Source organism: Miniopterus schreibersii, assembly GCF_964146895.1.
Source record: "Miniopterus schreibersii genome assembly, chromosome: 1".
In the NCBI taxonomy this organism is placed as follows: domain Eukaryota; kingdom Metazoa; phylum Chordata; class Mammalia; order Chiroptera; family Miniopteridae; genus Miniopterus; species Miniopterus schreibersii.
In genome coordinates, this window is record NC_138101.1 from 127,372,893 (window position 1) to 127,392,587 (window position 19,695).

The 19,695-nt window shown below is 35.8% G+C and overlaps 1 protein-coding gene across 3 annotated transcripts in view; it reads right to left on the minus strand.

Moving 5' to 3' along the window:
• The window catches only part of NUBPL (NUBP iron-sulfur cluster assembly factor, mitochondrial), a 184,987-nt gene that overhangs the window by 112,279 nt on the left and 53,013 nt on the right, over positions 1–19,695 (minus strand). For all 3 annotated transcript variants that reach the window (XM_081161979.1, XM_081161980.1, XM_081161978.1), the window contains exons 5-6: positions 5,327–5,366; positions 5,146–5,236 (exon numbers count right to left, since the gene is read on the minus strand). In XM_081161979.1, the coding sequence (XP_081018105.1) occupies positions 5,146–5,236; positions 5,327–5,366 (131 nt within the window). The remainder of the gene's footprint in view (positions 1–5,145; positions 5,237–5,326; positions 5,367–19,695) is intronic.

Below are 19,695 nucleotides of genomic sequence, written 5' to 3' on the forward strand. Positions count from 1 at the left end.
TTAAAAAACAATACAAAAGATCAATGAAACCAACAACTGTTTCTCTGAAAAAAACAAGATTGAAAAAACCTTTAGCCAGACTCATCAAGAAAAAAGAGAAAGGACCCAAATAAATAAAATCAGAAATGAAAAAGAAGTAACAACTGATACCAAACAAATACAAAGGATTGTAAGAAAATATTATGAACTATATGCCAACAAATTGGACAATGTGGAAGATATAGATAAATTCCTAGAAACATACAATCTTCCAAAACTAAATCAGGAAGAATGAAAGAATCTGAATAGAAAGATTACAACTAGTAAAACTGAAGCAGTCATCCAAAAACTCCTGAAGAAGAAAAGTCCTAGACCACATAGCTTTATGGGTGAATTTTATCAAACATTCAAAGAATAAGTAACATTTATTCTTCTCAAACTATTCCAAAAAATTCAAGAGGAGGGAAGGCTCCCAAGCTCATTTCATAAGGCCAGCATACTATTTCCAAAACCAGATAAAGACACTTCAAAGAAAGAAAATTACAGGCCAATGTCTATGATGAACATAGATGATAAAATCCTCAACAAAATATTAGCAAACCAAATCCAGCAATACATTAAAAAGATCATACACCATGACCAAGTATAAATTATTCTGGGGATTGAAAGCTGGCACAATATCTGCAAAACAATAAATGTGATACACCACATAAACAAAATGAAGGATAAAGAACATATGATCATATCAATAGATTTAGAAAAAGCATTTGATAAAATCCAGCACCCATTTATGATAAAAACTCTCAGCAAAGTGGGAATAAAGGAAACATGCCTCAACATAATAAAGGCCATATATGACAAACTGACAACCAACATCATACTCAATGGGCAAAAACTACAAGCAGTCCCATTAAGATTGGGAATAAGACAGGGATGTCCACTTTCACCACTCTTACTCAACATAGTACTGGACATCTGGCAATCAGAGAAGAAGTAGAAATAAAAGACATCCAAATTGGAAAGGAAGAAGTAAAACTGTCACTATTTGCAGATGACACAATACTGTAAATAGAGAACCCTAAAGATTTCACCAAAAAACAACTAGAACTGAAAAATGAATTCAGTAAAGTAGTAGGTACAAAGTAAATATACAGAAATCAGTTGCATTTTTATACACCAATAATGAACTATCAGAAAGGGAAACTAAAAAAACAATCCCATTCACAATTGCTTCAAAAAGAACAAAATACCTAAATAAATTTAACCAAGGATGTAAAAGACCTATACTCAGAGAGTTATAAGACAGTGAAGTAAGAAACTGAAAAAGAAACAAGTAAGTGGAAGCATATACCTTGTTCATGGATAGGAAGAATTAATATAATTAAAATGTCCATACTACCCAAATCAATCTACAGATTCCTTTCAAGATAACAACTGCGTATCTCATAGAACTGGAACAAATATTCCAAAAATTTATATGGAACTACAAAAGACCCCCAACAGCAACAGCAGTCTTAAGAAAGAACAAAGTTGGAGGAATCATGCTACCTGATATCAAACTATACTACAAGGCCATAGTAATCAAACAGCATGGTACTGTCAAAAAACAGACATACAGATTTTAGCTCCAGGCCCAGAAAAGCAGCAAAACCAGACCAGCAACCTCAGGACCAGCTGCATTGGATAATGAACCCCTGCCCTGATGCCCGCCAATCAATCAGTGAAGACCTAGACTGAAAGGACACACCTGGAAAGCTGCTGAATATTCTATTAAGACCTTCCCCTGGGACCTCCCCTGAAATCTCCACCCTTAAAACTCTTAGGACAGAGGACCCAGAGCACTCTCCCTCCAGGGAGCAAGCCCTAGCCTTTCCCTTTCCCCCCTCACCCCTCCTCCGCCGCCCCCGCCACCACCAGAGCATTACCATTACCTCCCTCACTCCCAACCTTCAAGGGCCCCTTCCTTTGCCTCTATAACTAGTTTCCTCAGCCTGTTTCTTCTACTAATTACTACTACATCTGTGACTTTCTAAATAAGTGTTCTCTTATAGTTGGAGTCTTGGCTCTGAATTCTTTCCTAGCCAGAACTCAAGTACTGAGGTTGCTGAAGCCAGGTCCAGTCTGAACCCACTGGTCTAACACCTGGTGCCCTTCTAGCCACCTACAACAGGACCTCTGTCAGACTATCAAATTCCCAAAATATTTTTAAGCTGAGTATTTGGTAAATGTTGAAAAGAAGAATGAATAAAATCAGATGACTGAAGTGTTGATACTGTGGCTGAATTGGGAAACCAAAAATTATACAATGCTGGCAAGTAAAACAATTATTCTATATTCTCTGACAGTATTCAGCAGTAGATAAAAGAGGCTGTGTTATAGCAGGACACTGACTGAGAATGTGGAACTGGGATCCTGACCCTACTCTCTTACCCAACACTCCACAAAAATCATCATCATCATCGTCATCATCTCTGGTTCCTTCAGACTTTTGATCCTTTCACCTCTTTCCTCAAACATTTTCTTTATTTATAAAATCAGGTCCTAAATATAAGTTTGAACTTCAGGCAAAACCTTTTGCAGCCTAATAATTTGTACTATCAGGGCTTTTGTTTTTTTAATAAAAGAAAGTTGATTTACAAAGTTACAGAGGCAAAAGAAGGGCCCTTGGAGCTTAGGAGAAAGATAAAGGTAATGCGCCTGGAGTAAACAAGATGGGAAGGGGAAAGGCCTGGGTGTGCTCCCAGGAGGAAGAGCTTGCTGCACTATCCGGTCTGATCTCACTAATTCTTCTGGAAAACTCCCTTTGCCCCTCTCCTGAGGACACATGCACACATGCTCTCTCTTCCACTCTCAAGGGCTCATTTGCCAAGATGCTTTTGTCACCTGTTGGAATTTGAGATTTAAAAGGGTCTCTGTGATATAAAACTGAAACTTGTGGAAACAAACAGCAGTGTGGTGATTGCCAGAGGAAAGGGGGTGGGGAGTGAAGGGGGTCTTAATATATGATGATGGGAAAAGATATGACTGGGTGGTGGGCACACAGAGCAATATGCAGATCATATAGATCTTATAACATAGAAACCCACACCTAAAACTTCTATGTTCATATTAACCATTACCACCCTAATAAATTTAATTTAAAAAAAAATAACAAAACGGGCCCCTGAGATTTTAAAAAGGACACACAACAGTAAGAAAGAGAATTCGCTCACATCTTTCTGGGGAAAAACAATGGGAAGATGGGGATCCTGTATCCCTGAGCTGGAAGCTTGGCCTGGATCTGTGGCTCTCTTTCTTTTTTTCTTTTTTAATCCTCACCACAAGATGATTGATTTTTTTTTTTTTTTAAGAGCGAGAGGAAGGGAGAGAGAGAGAAAAAAAACAAAACAAAACATTGATGTGAGAGAGAAACATCTATCCGTTACCTCCCATATGCACCCCACTGGCAGATCGAACCCACAACTTGGGTATGTGCCCTGACTGGGAATCAAACCTGCAACCTTTCGGTGCAAAGGACGATGCTGCAACCAACTGAGCCACCCAGCCAGAGCTTTTTTTTTTTTAATTGGATCTCTGTATCTCTTATCATTTACTTGAATCTCTAGGTCTCTGATCACTGTGCAAAGCTGAAGTGTTTCTACCTTCTGTGGCCATCATAAAGGCTTGGGAAGAATTCAGAATCATTTCCTGTTGGGAATTACAACCCTAATATAGGAGGGGGGAAATTCTTATTTAAAATATTCTCACAACAAAATCAGAATTTTCCTTTTGGTGTTTCCAAATTTCACTCTAACTTTTACTATAAATTGAATAAAGATTTGCTTAGAATTTCCTAAAAAAGAAAAAAGAGAGAGAGGCTATTAACCCACACAAATCAAGGTCAAGGTCAAGAAAGAATTGACAGAGGAAGGGTGTTGTTAAAAGTAAAACTAAAATAACCTACTTTGGGAACTGAGTATAAAAGGAGGAGATGGCCTGGCGGGCATGGCTCTGAAGTTGAGCATCAGCCTATGATCCAGGAGATCGAGGTTAGATTCCCGGTGGAGGCACATGCCTGGGTTTCGGGCTCAATCCCCAGTGGGGGGGCGTGCAGGAGACAGCTGATCAATGACTATCTCATCACTGATGTTTCTATCTCTCTCTCCCTCTTCCTTCCTCTCTCTCTGAAGTCAAGAAAGACAATAAAAAATAAAAATAAAAAGAGGAGGAGATGCAGCCAAGAGACTTAAATTAATGCACTAGGAAAACAGGGTGATACTGAGTCCACAGGTGGGAGAGCACATGCCTCAGAACTCGAGTAGCAGAAGACAAGACGTTACAATGAAAACAGAAGAGTTTCAGAGTTCAAGACATAGTTCACCTACTTCCATTCGCAATCAGAAATAATTACATATATATATATATACATATACATATATATATGAATACCGATGATTAGAATGGTCTACCTATCACAAGGTACCTGAACCAAAGTAAAATCTGAATAAGAGGTAACTGCTGTAAATTGCTGGAGAAAATCCAAATTACTTATTATATTTTCCTAAAATTAACTATAAATTCATAATATAAATATAAATATAAAATAAATATAAATATAAAATAAAATTTATTCCTATAAATAGCATATAGCTCATCTGATATTTTTAGATTATTCAATCAGCTGTTCTCTTCCTTAATGATAAATTAAAATTAATTTGACAGATATTATACACACAAATATACAGCCAAATGTACTCAGAGTTAAACAAAATTTTATTTTGTTCTGAAGCACTATAGTTTATATAATTTTTTTTCCTACATCTGAGTAATTTCTACACTGCCCTTATAACTCATATTGGCCACAATGAGATTAACCACAAATCTAAAGAAGGCAGATTACTTATAAAATAGATTTCCCCATCTTAATGCAGACTCAACAGAGCAATAGGACAATATAAAATAAGACATTGGATTTTCAGTACTCATACATAATGGGAAAGATTAAAGCATGTAACAGTGAAATTTGGTCTTGGCACCACATAACTCATTATACATTCAGTTTATCAACTGGATTCTTTTGCAAAACATCTGAAACCTAAATGCAAATTTTAACAGCTCCAATCAGCAACTACATTAACTACAGTGTGCCAATAAATAATAAAATGACACTTAATGCAATGTTCTTACCTGTCTCAACAGTTTCTCAATGGCTGACATTACCATAAGGCCTCTCCAAACAACTGGTGCAGTCTCTTCAACAAGGAAGCCCATAGACATACTACAACAAAAAACAGAAAACACAACTAATTTACATAAATTAATCAACAGTATTCTAAAAAGCAATATAAAGTAAAAAAGATATACTCACCAAGCAATACCATAATTCAAAAGAGGCCTCATTAGGTTGCCTGAAAAAAAAAAAAAAAGCTCTTTTAGAACAGTCATCATACTCAAACATACTGACTTGTTTTCTCATCAAAGAGTGTCAAACTGAAAATACAAACTGACTACTCCTACTGCTGCTCTTTTAACCACCAACTAATTCACCTCAGTTTACAACAGTTCAAACATTTACCAAGCATAAAACTAATAATTCCAATAGAGGTAACATCTAAAAATATAGGGTGTCCCAAAAAAATGTATACACACACTTTGAATAATTATAAAGGCAGTGTTTATTAAAATACATTTTATTTTTATTTTTTAAATATGTCTTTATTAATTTCAGAGAAAGGAAGAGAGAGGGGGAGAGAGATATAGAAACATCAATGATGAGAGAGTCATTGATCGGCTTCCTCCTGCACGCCCCCTGTTGGGGATCAAGCCCAAAACCCCAGCATGTGCCCTGACCAGGAATCAAACCTCGATCTCCTAGATCATAGGTCGATGCTCAACTGCTAAGCCACACTGGCGGGGCAAAATACATTTCATTTTTAAAATTGAGCTATCAGCTGTTAAAGTGTGTATACATTTTTTTGGAACACCCTGTAGTTGAGATATTGTATTATTAAGACCAATTCATTTACCATTTTCAAATATGTTTTTAAATATAGCATCAATAAGTAATGTCCATCAATTTTCTTCATATATATATAGATATGTAAATTACATATATATGCTTATCTAGGATGTGTATACATGAATGCTTGCATATATACGTGCACACACAAACACAGCTAATCAGTTCTCCCTATTTTTTTTACTTGAAGAATTTTAAAAGTATATAAACCCAAAAAAGTAGAAAAACTCTATTTTGTACCTCAACATAATAAAAGCCATAAATGAAAAACCCACAATAAGCATCACATGCAATGGTAAACGACAGAGTTTTTCCTCTAAGAACAAGAAAAAGACAAGAATGCCCCCTTCTGCCACTTCTATTCAACATAATATTGAAATTTATAGCCAAAGAAATTAGGCAAGAAAAATAAATAAATGAGATCCAAACTGAAAAGGAAGAAGTCAAGTTCTCTCTGTTCACAGATGATTTAATCTTATATATAGAAAACCCTGAATATTTCACACAAAAAACTTTTAAAGCTAATAACTGAATTTGGCAAAGTAGCAGGATACAAAGTCCACACACAAAAATCAATTGCATTTCTATACACCAATAATGAACAATCTGAAATGGAAATTATGAAAACAATTCCATTTATAAGAGCATCAGAAAAATAAAATATTAAAGAATTAACATAACCAATGAGGTAAAAATTCTTTCAAATGTACAATGAAAACTATAAAACATTGTTGAAACAAATTAAAGAAGATAGAACAAAAGAAAACACATATCATGATCATTGACTGGGATATTTAATATTGTTAAGATGTCAATACTACCCAAAGCAATCTACATAGTCAATGCCATCTCTATCAAAATCCCATGACATTTTTTACAAAAATAGAAAAATCTATCCTGAAATTCATATGGAAAACCAAGGCATCCCAAATAGGCAAATCAGTTTTGGAAAAAGAAGAACAAAAGTGAAAGACTCACACTTCCTGAGTTTAAAACTTACTACAAAGCTACAGTAATCAAAACAGTGTGGTACTGGCACAAAGGCAGACATATAGACCAACAGAACAGAATAGAAAACTCAGAAATAAACCCTAGCATACAGGGTGGGACAAAAGTAGATATTAGTATGCAAAACACAATTTATTCTTGTTATTTATTATTGTATTATTTTCCATACAAACTGTAAACCTATTTTTGCCCTACCTTGTATAGTCAAAGGGTCAAAGGATTTTTTACTTGGGGGTGGGGGGGGAGATCACTCAATGTGGAAAGGACCCTCTTTTCAAATGGTTCTGGGAAAACTTGATCCACATGCAAAAGAATGAAGTACCATACACACACAAAATTAACTTAAAATGGATCAAAAACATAAGTATAAGAGCTAAAATTATATAACTCTTAGAAGAAAATAGGGCAAAAGCTTCATGTCATTATGCTTGGCAATGATTTCTTAGATGTGAAACCAAAGGCACAAGCAGCAAAAGAAACAATAAACAAATTGGACTTCATGAAAATTTTAAAAATTTTGTGTAATTGAAAGACAATATCAACAGAGTGAACAGGCAAGCGACAGAATGGGAGAAAATGTTTGCCGATCATATATTTTGTAAAAATAAATAGAGAACTCCTAAAACTCAACAAAGACAATCCAAAAAAGGCAAAGAAAGTGAACAGACATTCCTCCAAAGAAGATATACAAATGACCAATAAGCACATGAAAAAAATGTTCAACGTTACTGATCATTAGAGAAAATGCGAATCAAAGTTTCGAGATACTATCTCACACCTATTAGGGTGACTACCATAAAACACACACACACACACACACACACACGCGCGCGCGCGAGAAAACAGAAAATAACAAGTGAGGTGAGAACAAGGAGAAATTGGAACCTGTGCACTGTATGGTTCCACTTACATGCAGTACTTAGACTACTAGCCAAAATCAAATGAACAGAAAGTAAAATGGGGAGTTGCCAAGCGCAGGGAGAAGTGGCAATGAGCAGTTACCGTTTAATGGGTACAAAGTTTCAGTTTCACAAGGTAAAAAGAACTATGTAGATGAATGGTGGTGATAGTTGCACAACATTCTGAATGTATTTATTACCACTCAACTTATCGCTTCTCGGCCTTTTGGCTAAGATCAAGTGTATTACCACTCAACTGTATACGTAAAAATGTTTAAAATGGTAACTTTTATGTTATGCGTATTTCATCACAATAAAATAAAAATGTGAAAGAGAGCAGCAGACCAACGGAACAGATCCAAGAGCCCAGAAATAAACCCAAGCATATGCAGTCAACTGGTATTCGAAAATACCAGTTGAGAATACTCAATAGAGAAAAGACAGTCTCCTGTCTAGCACTGGGATAACGGAATATTCACATGCAAAAGAATGAAACTGGACCCACATCTTACACCACTCACACACAGTTACTCAAAACAGATTAAAGACTTACAGGTAAAACCCAAAACCATGAAACTCCTAGAAAACAACATAGGAATAAAGCTCCATGACATGAGTCTTGGTTAAGATTTTTTGGGTATGACACTTAAAGCATATGCAACAAGATAAACAAGTGGGACTATATCAAACTAAAAAGCTGAAAAATTGCATTTTCTACCTCTTTATTGCTGGTGCATTAAAATTTCATTCTCAAATATTAATTTTATAATTAGCCATCTTGCTAAATTCCTTGATTCATTTTAATAATTTGTCAAAAATGTTTAAATTTCCCGTGCAAATTATATTTTCTGTAAATAATGACAGTTTGATTTTTTTATTCAACTCCTTATTCATGAGAGTTAGTACATAATTGGATTTATTTTGCAGGCTAGGAGTGCCTGCGTGATGTTAAATAAAAGTTGCGACACCAGGCCTCCTTGCCTTATTCCTTCTAGAGCTCTAATTAGACCTATGTTTTACCTTCTGATGCTATCCTAAATGTCCCTCAAATTTTCATTTTTTCCAACTTTTCTTTATGTACTATATTTTGGGTATTTTATTTTCATCTACATTCCAGTTAACTTCCTCTGTAGTTTTGTCTAATGTTTTGTTATTTTATGTCCATTTCTTTCCACTCTACCCAGAAACAAGGACAATTCCAGCACATATCCCCAAAAACTACCAATGTAAGGAAGATTTATTAAGGCTGTCAATCTTTAGGTGTCCCAGCTTTTACATGGTGATGCGCCATTGAATTTTCTTTCCTCCTTTGGCACCAAACTTGGTCTCCATTCCTTCATACATAGACCTATAAAATATAGGCCCTAAGCCACCGACGAACAACAGGTAATATCTGGATAAACTTCAATTTCAGTTCACACCTACACCAATTAGCTCGCGTGTTCTTGTTATGTCTACATTCTAAGAAATTCCCTTCCTTTCCTACTACCTCAATTATGCATTGAAAAATAATTTTTGTCGCTATTTTTTTATTTTGAGAGTACATTTATTAGAGCTGGGGTCAGTGAAACAAAAGAAGGGCTTAGGGTACAAAAAGCAACAGGAGAGAGCCTAGGCAGTGCTCTGCTTTGGCTCTCTACAAATGTTATCGGAAAGAAGTGAGGCAAGGCAGGGCTGCTGTTAGCTCACTGAAAAATCCAGGATAGAAGCAGCAACAGGAGAGAGCCTAGGCGGTGCTCTGTTTTGGCTCTCTAAAAACATTATAGGAAAAAAGTGAGCCACGGTGGACTGCTGTTAGCTCACTGAAAAGTTAGAAAGAAGGGGCCCTCAGAGACAGGTTCAGGGGGTAAGCCAGGATGAGCGGCTGCTGCCTGTTGCTTCTCTGGCTGCAAGTCTCGTGGGGACCCTTAGAGTTTAGGGGAGAAAAGTAAAGATGGACACCTGAGAGGGAAAGAAGGTGTGGGCATGCTCCAGAGACCCTGCCTGTTAATGTTTTATGTAATATTTTAAGGTATGCTGTTAGAGAAGAGTTTTTCTGAACATCTAGTCTGCCACACGTGCAGCCAGAATAAGAAACAGAAAGCTGATTTTTAGAGAGTGATCTTATATCCCCCAAGATATCTTCCAAAACTCTATTTTTCAAATAGTTTTTTGACTATTTCTTTTGAATTTTCTAGGTAGATAAGCATATACATGGAATTATGACAATTTTGCCTTTTCCTTTCCACTATTAATAACCATTACTTTTTTTCTTGTTTCAGTGCATTGGCGAAAACCTGCAGTAGCAATGGCAGCTACATCTTGTTTTTACCGTAGCATGGAAAAGGTTACACCAAAATAAAGTAGGAGAGTATGGCGTAATCCATTGACTTGGTCCTCCCTTTGAAGTAGATGATCTAAGTAGTTTGTGGGAAATATGGCTTGAGCCCTGGCCGGGTGGCTTAGCTGGTTGAAGAGTCATCCGGGACACCAAAAGGCTGCATGTTCAATTCCTGGTCAGGGCACATACTTAGGTTGCAGGTTTGATCCCAGGTCAGGGCACATGTGGGAGGCAACCCATCGATGTTTCTCTCTCTCAAATTGATGAAAACATATCCTTGGATGAGGATTTTTTAAAAAAAAGAAAAGAAAGAAAATACAGCTTGAAGCTCAAACTGGAATTGAAAACTGAAAAACTAGGTGTTATGGACTGACTATTGTGCCCGGTCTCCCGCTCCACTCCCACCCCTCACCCAAAAATATCATAAATTAAAATCCTAAATCCCAATGTGATGGAATTAGAAGGTAGAGTCTATGGGAGGTGATTAGGTCATGAATGGGATAAGTGCTCTTATAGATAGAACAGATTCCAGAGTGCTCTCTGGCCCTTTCTGCCATGAGAGGGCACAGTGAGAAGTTGGCTGCCTATGAACCAGGAATCAGGTTCTCACCAGATATCAAACCTGCTGGCACCTTGGTCTCAAACTTCCCAGCCTCCAGAACTGTGGAAAATGTTTGTGGTTTAAGCCACACAGTCTATGGCATTTTTGTTATAGCAGCCTGAACAGACTAAGACACTGGACAGTCAACAGTCTTTTCACAAAACTGAAAATCAAAATCTGTAACACTGTAGCCTGTCCAGAGTGATTCAGTGATTGAGTGTCAACCTATGAAACAGGAGGTGACAGTTCGATTCCTGGTCAGGGCACATGCCCAGGCTGCAGGCTCGATCCCTCTGCTGGGGGCATGCAGGAGGCAGCCGATCAATGACTCTCTCTCATCTCTCTTTCTTTCCCCCTCTTGCTTCCTCTCTTTGAAATCAATAAAAACATATTTTTAAAAATTCTCTAACACTATAAAGGAACAATCTTTATTAAATTCCAATCCAGGAAAAAATTTACACTTTAAATATTTCTTGTTTAATGAATAATAAATTATAAACTGAAAGCTCAACAATATAAGCAGATTCAACATCATGTTGTTAAATGTATTTCTTCAGAATTTAACGGGAAAAAATATACACAAACTCCTAAACATGTACAGTAAGTAAATTTTTTTTAAAAAAGCAAATTCTCCATTATCTCCTCCTATGTATCATTAAACAAATTAATAGTGCCTAAAAGCATCTTACTTTAAATAATAAAATGATCAGAATTGACTGCTGGCATAGGCTGAAGACATACTTTTAAATTAATAGGGAAAGAATGAATAACAACTCATGATTACAGGTACCAATTAGTTTCTTTTCCACAGGATTTTATTTTTTTTAAATGTATACAGTAATTCCTCCATATAAACAAAAAAAACTAACAAAGTTCTACAGGTTGAAAGTTTACCTAGAAACTTTGGAATCCACTGCCTTGTGAGTAATAGCTTTTGAAGAGAACGCCATTAGCCGAAGTTATCATGACACAGATCATTATTTCCTACTTCACTGTACCTCCACGACAGCTCATACATTGAAGCACGAAAGATTCTTACCGTAAGTCAAGCCGGTCCAATTGCCACAATGCCACTCACAAAATGAATGACACTCTGCTAAACCCTCCTCACTGTTACAACAAAGAGCTGGCGTTTCTAACAGGTGTGAATTTAATTAATGGACTGTATGTCGCCAGCGGATTTCAAACAGATTTTGAGACTACTTTTATATGATAAATCAATTATAAAGCTAGAATAGATACTGTGACCGTGTCAAAGCGAAAAGCTAGGTAAAAAGGAAATAGGCACAAGAAAGGCTGCTTTAAATCTTTCTATTAAAGTGCACATCATTAGATATTCCAAGGATAACTGCAATCTAGAATCAGGCCTTCTTTCTGTAGTGGTCCCACTGTTACTGAGCCAGCTGAGTAGCAGACATTTCCATTTACCTGGTATTTGCAGTAAGCCCAAAACACCTCTGTACCTTCTACTCTGTTCCCTGGCTCCAAAACTAAAAGGAGAATTTTAAATATAGTTGAACATCAAGGTTCAGAAATATATGTCTTAAAAATTATAAACTGAAATCATATAACTATCCTCATTTTTTAAAATGAGGATAGAGAGTGCGGGCAAGAATACACAACCTCATTTCATGAATTTTGAGGAGTATTTAAACATAGAGTAAATTAATAAACAAAACAGTTTTATAAAAACAAACCTTTATCCACATATTGAGAAAACATTCAAAGGTAAAGAACTTTCAAAAAGGAGGAAAGGGCCGTGGCCGGTTTGGAGTGCGGGCGCACGGGCTGAAGGGTCCCGGGTGGATCCCAGCCAAGGGCAGCACCTTGGTTGCAGGCTCCAGCCCAGTCTGGGCGTGAGCGAGAGGCAACCAATTGATGTGTCTTTCACGTTGATGTTTCTCTCTCTCTCCCCTCCCTTCCACTCTCTCTGAAAAGCAATGGGGGAAAAAAGATATCCCCAGCTGAGGATTAACTTAAAAAAAAAAAGTAGGAAAGGATAGCCAGTGAAAATTTCATAATTTCACTTTCTTCCCACCCACTTTCCTACACCTACCCTTCTTTCTGAAAGCAAGATTCTTTCTTTTGGGAAATCAGATGCATGAAAGGAGTTGCACCCACTACTGTTCTTCCAGGAGAACATCAAGTGGCTGGGTGAGACAATGCAGTTCCACCAATTAATAGTAACCAGGAAAGGTTTAGAATGCCCTACCTGTGTACCTAGAAAAGAAGAATTTAGAGGGAAGGTGAGTAAAGATGGGAGAATGGAAAAGCCCGAAACAAGTGCAAACCTGGACAGCCAAAAGGGAGCATCATAATACTGTACCTAGAAGTAGAAAGTAGGGGGCTGTAGAATGTTAGAGAAGGGAGCAGAAAGTAAGGCTGCAAGGAAAATTCTTCAGTGTTTCTACAAGTGTACAAAGATCACTCTTAATATTAAAATTTCATTTATCTTCACCATACTTTCCCTTTATGTACCAGCCTGGAACCCTATAACCCCATCCCTGGCACCCACCTATCTCAAATCTGAAAGCCATTCAGACATATAATTCTTAAAATCCAACTTCTTTCCCAATAAAAAACTGCCCCTTTCTCTTCCAGCCCATCTCTTCCCCAATCAAGATGCTCATTGTCTCATGTGGGTGGTTTCCACTAGGAAAAGAACCTGATGAAAGTAAATCACACTGAGAACTTAAGCTTTGTAGAGGATAACAATATTTTTAAATGGAAACTGGTCACTAGAATATAAACAGGAAAATATATAAGGGATATTCTGGCGCAGGGATAATATCTCAGATTCTTCTCTACTCTGAGGCTGTTTTCTTCATTTAGTTAATCATTCAGAAAGTATTTACTGAGTAACTAGAAGTATAGAGATACACTTGGCATCCTACTTCTGAATACATGCCAGCTTATACTGCAGAGTTTAACAGGAAGACATGAAAGAAAGGCTAGAAAAAAATAGGTAATAATGGGTAGGTACAGATGATAAATATCTGCTTACAACCCATACACCACCAATCCTGGCCTCCAGCCCACTTCACACCTGCCTTGGCATCACCAATTGATCACATTCTTTCCTGCTTAAACCAGGTATGGACTCGAAATTTTTCAAACATTATGTTCCAGGTAACCAGCTGTTATTTAAGATGAAAACTGTGTGTTATCTCCCAGTTAAAGGGATAGTCAGGCATCTGGGAAGGAAAATTTTTATAGATGACAGAAGGAACCGCTATATTCAGTCCAGAAGAGTAACAAAAATAGCAGTTACATTATATGTCATGCATTATATCTCATGCAGCACTGCATAAATACTTGAAAGATATTATATTTCATTGAATCCTTACAGCAATCCTATGAGGCAATTACTGTCTCCACTTTACAGTGAAGAAAGTAGAAGGCTATCCTCAGCCTCCTCTCTGCTTATCTAAATTCCCTTCTTCCATAGCAGCCTCCAAACCAGCTCTCCATAATCAATCTACTAATCTCCTTCAGCATCTGACAATAAATGTTATTCTGTGTAATTGATTGTTTATCTTTCTTATGCCTCTATCCTGCCTCCCCAATATGCCCCTTGCTTAGTACAGCTGGTGCTCAAAAACATATGTTTATATAATGGCCAAAACAATTTTATAAACAGTCAAAAGTTAATAGATATTAACATCCTCTATTTGGTCATTCAGGCATAATGCTTAATACAGTAAAATATTATTTATTATAAGCAAATTAGCCACTTACTAGCTGTAGCCTTGAACAAGTTGTCTTCATATGACATATAAAGTCTTCATGTAACATACTTCACATGTAGTTGAAAATTTAAAAAAATTAATCTGCCCAAATTTAAGCAGTTAGCAACAAAAGCAATAAGAACTTGCAATTAGTCTTGTTTCACCCTAAGCCTCACGTTCTTTCCTCCTACATATCCAAAGACGCAGGGAGTAGGTCACGTCAACATATATGAGACCAGGCGATAACACACAGTTGGAGGATTAGCTAATATAGGAGCAGATTTTCCAATTGCTTAATGATGCCCAGACAAGTTCCTCGATTTAACAGTGCTCTGATACACCAAATTATTCTGTAATTAATGTGAATCATCTTTAAATACATGAAAAGGTCTTAGGTAGGGTTACCAGCTGTAAAATTGCAGTTGACTGTTTTTGGATATTTTGATATATCTTTTAACTAAATTTCTGTAATTCCCAACCTTTCTGTTTATGTAGTGACATTTCCAGCCTTCTTATCAAATTTTATGACATATAACAGTAGTTTTCTTCCATTTCTCTACCTAGCTTCTAAAAAAAATCAAATTCATTTTTAAGCAGCAATAGTGAGCTCAAATATAAGAGACGCAGGAGCTGGGATTTGAAAACTACTAGCAATACATGCCTCCAGGAAAGTAACGAAATAGGAGCAGTCAGTCAGTAGCAAGTTAGCAAAACCAAAAAGTGACATACTACGACAAGAAAAAGATAACAGCCACATGACAAGGGCATCACACAAAACTGCACTTCTTATAGTAATTAAAATGCCTATTAACATGTACGTTGTGAAGCAACAAAGTCTAAACATAAAAAATATTATGACAAAATTATGACTGCCAGCATAAAAAGACCCAATTAAGAACATAAACAGAATATAATAAATAAACATACAACCACAGACAAAACACTGGCTTCAGTGTGGCCTTTATACCAGAGTGATAAAAAAAAAAAATTACTTAAACTGAATTTGTTTTAAGAGGAGAGGAGAAAATACAAAGCATAAAAATGAAAAACTATTTTAAGAAGGCTACTGAAAATGGTGATCTAACGTAAAAAAAAAAAAAAAAAAAAAAAGCCACAATAAAAAGGTATCACTGTGGAATAATAAACATAAATTATAATAAAAACAAAAACTATAAAAGATAATACATTTACAAATACTCAGGGGTCAACTCCTTTCAAAAAACACTTTGTATGTACAATAAAAGCTTTACTATACTACCCACTCAGTTATACTAGAGGTCTGGGGACTATGTGAATGGCCCATGCATCAGAGGATATAGATAAGCGATAAAAGGAAAGAAGTAATAGAAAGCAGCATCACTGATATCTGTGACCCCACAGTAAATTGGAGAATGTCCAGAAGGGTAATGAAACTTTACAATGTTGTATAGTTTTGTGATTTTGGTTACAAGCTGCCATTAAAGCATTTCTAGAATAGTAACTGCTTTAAAAATTCCATTCTGGGCCATTCAAGATTATAGGCAATTAACATATAATATCTGTAACTCTAAAAAAGACTACATATAAATTACATTTCTTTCAAAAATAAATTTTATTTCAAAGGATCAATGCACACTCACCACTTAAAAGAATCCTTTCCATTCACTCACTCATTCAACATATTTATTAAGCCCAAGGTTTGGAACTAGGGATACAATAGTAAAGAGAAAAAAATCACATTATCTTCCATCATGAAATATAAAGTCTGTGGGAAAGATAGGCACTAATCAAATAATCACTAGACAAATGTAAACTTGCAACCAAAACAAATCCTACAAAGAAAAAAATAGAATTTGGCCTAGTCGCAGGGGTCTCTGAAACAAAGAAAAACTTCATTCTTCAAAGAAACACCCCACAAACTTGATAATTTTATCAAGTTAGGTATTTATATAGTATTGGTGTCTTTAAAACCAGGGCACAGATATTGAAAGTATTTTTACTGAAGGGGGAAAATGCCATCATTTATCTAAAGAGAAAAAAATCTTTAAATGGGTATTAATACCTGAAGTTGCCCCATCCTCAAAAATGTCACTTGTGCTAAAAAAACTGTTATAATTTGAGAAATAATTTAACTTTTTAAACCAATATCCAAAGATCTAGAACAGTATCAAATTTCAAAACAGTTTTTAAACATAGGAATTTTTATGATACCTAGTTTTAAAAGAAGTAGCTAAAGGACATTACGTATAAAGAAAGCATTTTGCAATGAAAGGCATTCCCATAAAAAGCTTAGTTAGGTTTTATCTTTACACACGTTTGCAATTATTTGGACTTACAACGTCAACTAGTTCGGGTCTTAAAGACTTCCTCTGTATACATGCCTAACATTTTTTACAACACTGTCACTGCTAAAAAAACAAACAAAAAAACAAACAACTTTAATTTGAATCTAATAGCAAAAAGCTAAACTTGTCAAGTCTAATAAAAGATATTATGCAAATATTAAAGAGATTATCTACTCCTTTTGACATAAAATATACACTTAAGTTAAAAAAATAATAATAACTTCAGCAGTCTCAACTCCATGTGCATAGTATCTTACCTATTAGTATATGTTTACTTTCTGGAATGTCAACTCATGGGGGTCTTTATTATGCAAAAAAAAATGATTATAGCTACCTGTATTTAATATTTAATAAATTAAAATAGTATGTTTTTAAACTGTTTTTTGTAAGTTTTGACGTTCATCTTACAAATCTTATTTTGTATATAATTTATAATTTAAATATAAAATATTACTTCCTTTTATTTATGTTCAATTAACTCATTAAAGATTAAAGTCCCCTAAACATTATCCCCAATCATAAAGCTAGTTAAATTAAGTTGCCTAAAACATTTAAAACTATATTTATAAGTCAAATAAATCTGATTCTCTCAAACTTTCCAAATGCGTGAGAGGATAGCCTTACAAACTACCAAAATCTTTCTACATACCTAAGCAATGCTTGTAAATTTAATAAACCAAACTAATTAATGGGGGAAAAAACAATTATCTTGAATGCTCTAACACTGTTTAGAAACTTAATCAAATTATTTTACATCTTTCAAATTAAAATCCTCCTAGGTATAGTGTAACAGGGAACTGGAAAAAACCTTGGTTCCTGAGGTCTTTCTAAAATTGTCATATCAGCCTGAACAGATGGGTTCCACACTCTTATATGAAACAGAAACAAGCTATCTTGCTTAAGCTATGATGGTTTTGGGTTTTCTTTCACTCAGAACCAAACATAATCCTAGTTACTACATAATATTTGTTCAAAATCTATTAAATATTTCAAATTAAAATCCAAAGCTAGCATGTCAGATTCTCTAGCATGTTTGCTTTACTTAAATGTTTCAAACACATTTAAAAACAAATATAGCCCGGCCAGGCGTGGCTCAGCGGTTGAGCATCGACCTAGGATCCAGGAGATCGAGGTTCGATCCCCAGTGTGGGGCGTGCAGGAGGCAGCCGATCAATGACTCTCATCATTGATGTTTCTATCTCTCTCTCCCTCTCCTTTCCTCTCTCTGAAATCAATAAATATATATTTTTTTAAAAAAATACAAACATCTAATATCAAAATGATTATAAAATGTCTTTCTAAACTTAATACAAAAAAATGTTAATACTGATGGATTTGATTTGTTTCATAACTAACGACAGCATGTTACCAAGACAGGATCACAGAACCGAGGGGCTTCTTCCAAGAGAGTTCTACCTGGCTAGCACACAAAGTTTTTGTTTGTTTGTTTGTTTGTTTGTAGTACTAGGACTTTTCAAGCCCATGACTTTTCTTGCAACCCAATATATCATATGTTCCTTCAATTTTTAAAGCAACCTAACACAACATTTAATTGCCTGCTTTAACTTGGTGATATTCTGTACGTTACAGAAGATGCAACTAATCTCTACTGAGCAACTGGATTCTGCTTTCTTATGTTCTCATCTGGCTCAGTGCCACAATGCTACATTCATTTTACTGACACAGAAGATGCAAAAAGCAAATTAGTTTGTAGTTTATTGTTGTTGCTTTTACAAAATGACAACCAAGAATTAGATATGGTCTGGCCGGGCCTGGCTCAGCAGCTGAGCATCGACCTAGGATCCAGGAGATCGCAGTTCAATTCTCAGTCAAGGCACATGCCCGAGTTGCAGGCTCGATCCCCAGCTGGAGGTGTCCAATGATGACTTTCTCATCATTGATGCTTCTCTCTCTCTCTCTCCCCCTCTCCCTTCCTCTCTCTGAAATCAATATATTTTTTTAAAAAAGAATTAGATATGATATAAATCATGGCTATAAACAGAACCTTACATGTCCATCAATATTTATTACTTACTTGACGCTCACGGCTGGCTACTTATACAGTTTTATTTATCACAAGAGGTCAAAGGTAATCTTTTCATAGGGTGACTTGATATCTTAATGAGGCCAAGAAACAGCCCACCTTTTTAATGGGTAGCAACAAATTAGAAAGCAAAAGGGGAACATAAATGCCACAATAGTCGAATAGTCAAAATTATGAGAGTTTTTTAAAATGAGTATATCTAAATGAAGTTGCAATGTGTAAATTCAAGTATCTCGCAGTGATTTCAGTCCGTCTATTCCTTGGAACTTAGGCTGAAGGGAAAAAATCACAGACAAGCAATAGGAAAATAAGAGATAACGGAATGTGATGAGCCTAGTTGTTTCCTTACTTCCATAACCATGGGAGTAGGGTAAGCATAAGTGTAAAGAAATAAAGATGTATAAAGAAATGATTCTATTGCTTTTCCTCATTCACTGTACTGCTCACCCATTTTATACTGGGTGAGTAGAAGTACATTCATTACATCACATTAGAATATGCCCGGAAATAATGTCCAAATCTGGGCAACCTTATTTATTTGGAATACTGGCAAAGTGTCAACGTAGGAATGTCCACACCCACAGAAAATTTTTATAAGAATTTATTAGTTTATTCGAGCCAAACAGAAGATACACCTGGAAGCAAGATCTGAGCAGACTGAGGAACATGCTCCTCAGAATAAGAGTTTGCTGTTCCTTTTATGCATTTGGAATTAAGGAGGGAAGATTACATGAACATGGGAGAAAGCAAGGTGGGGATTACAGGATTACGTGCTCCTTTGAGAATGGTTATGC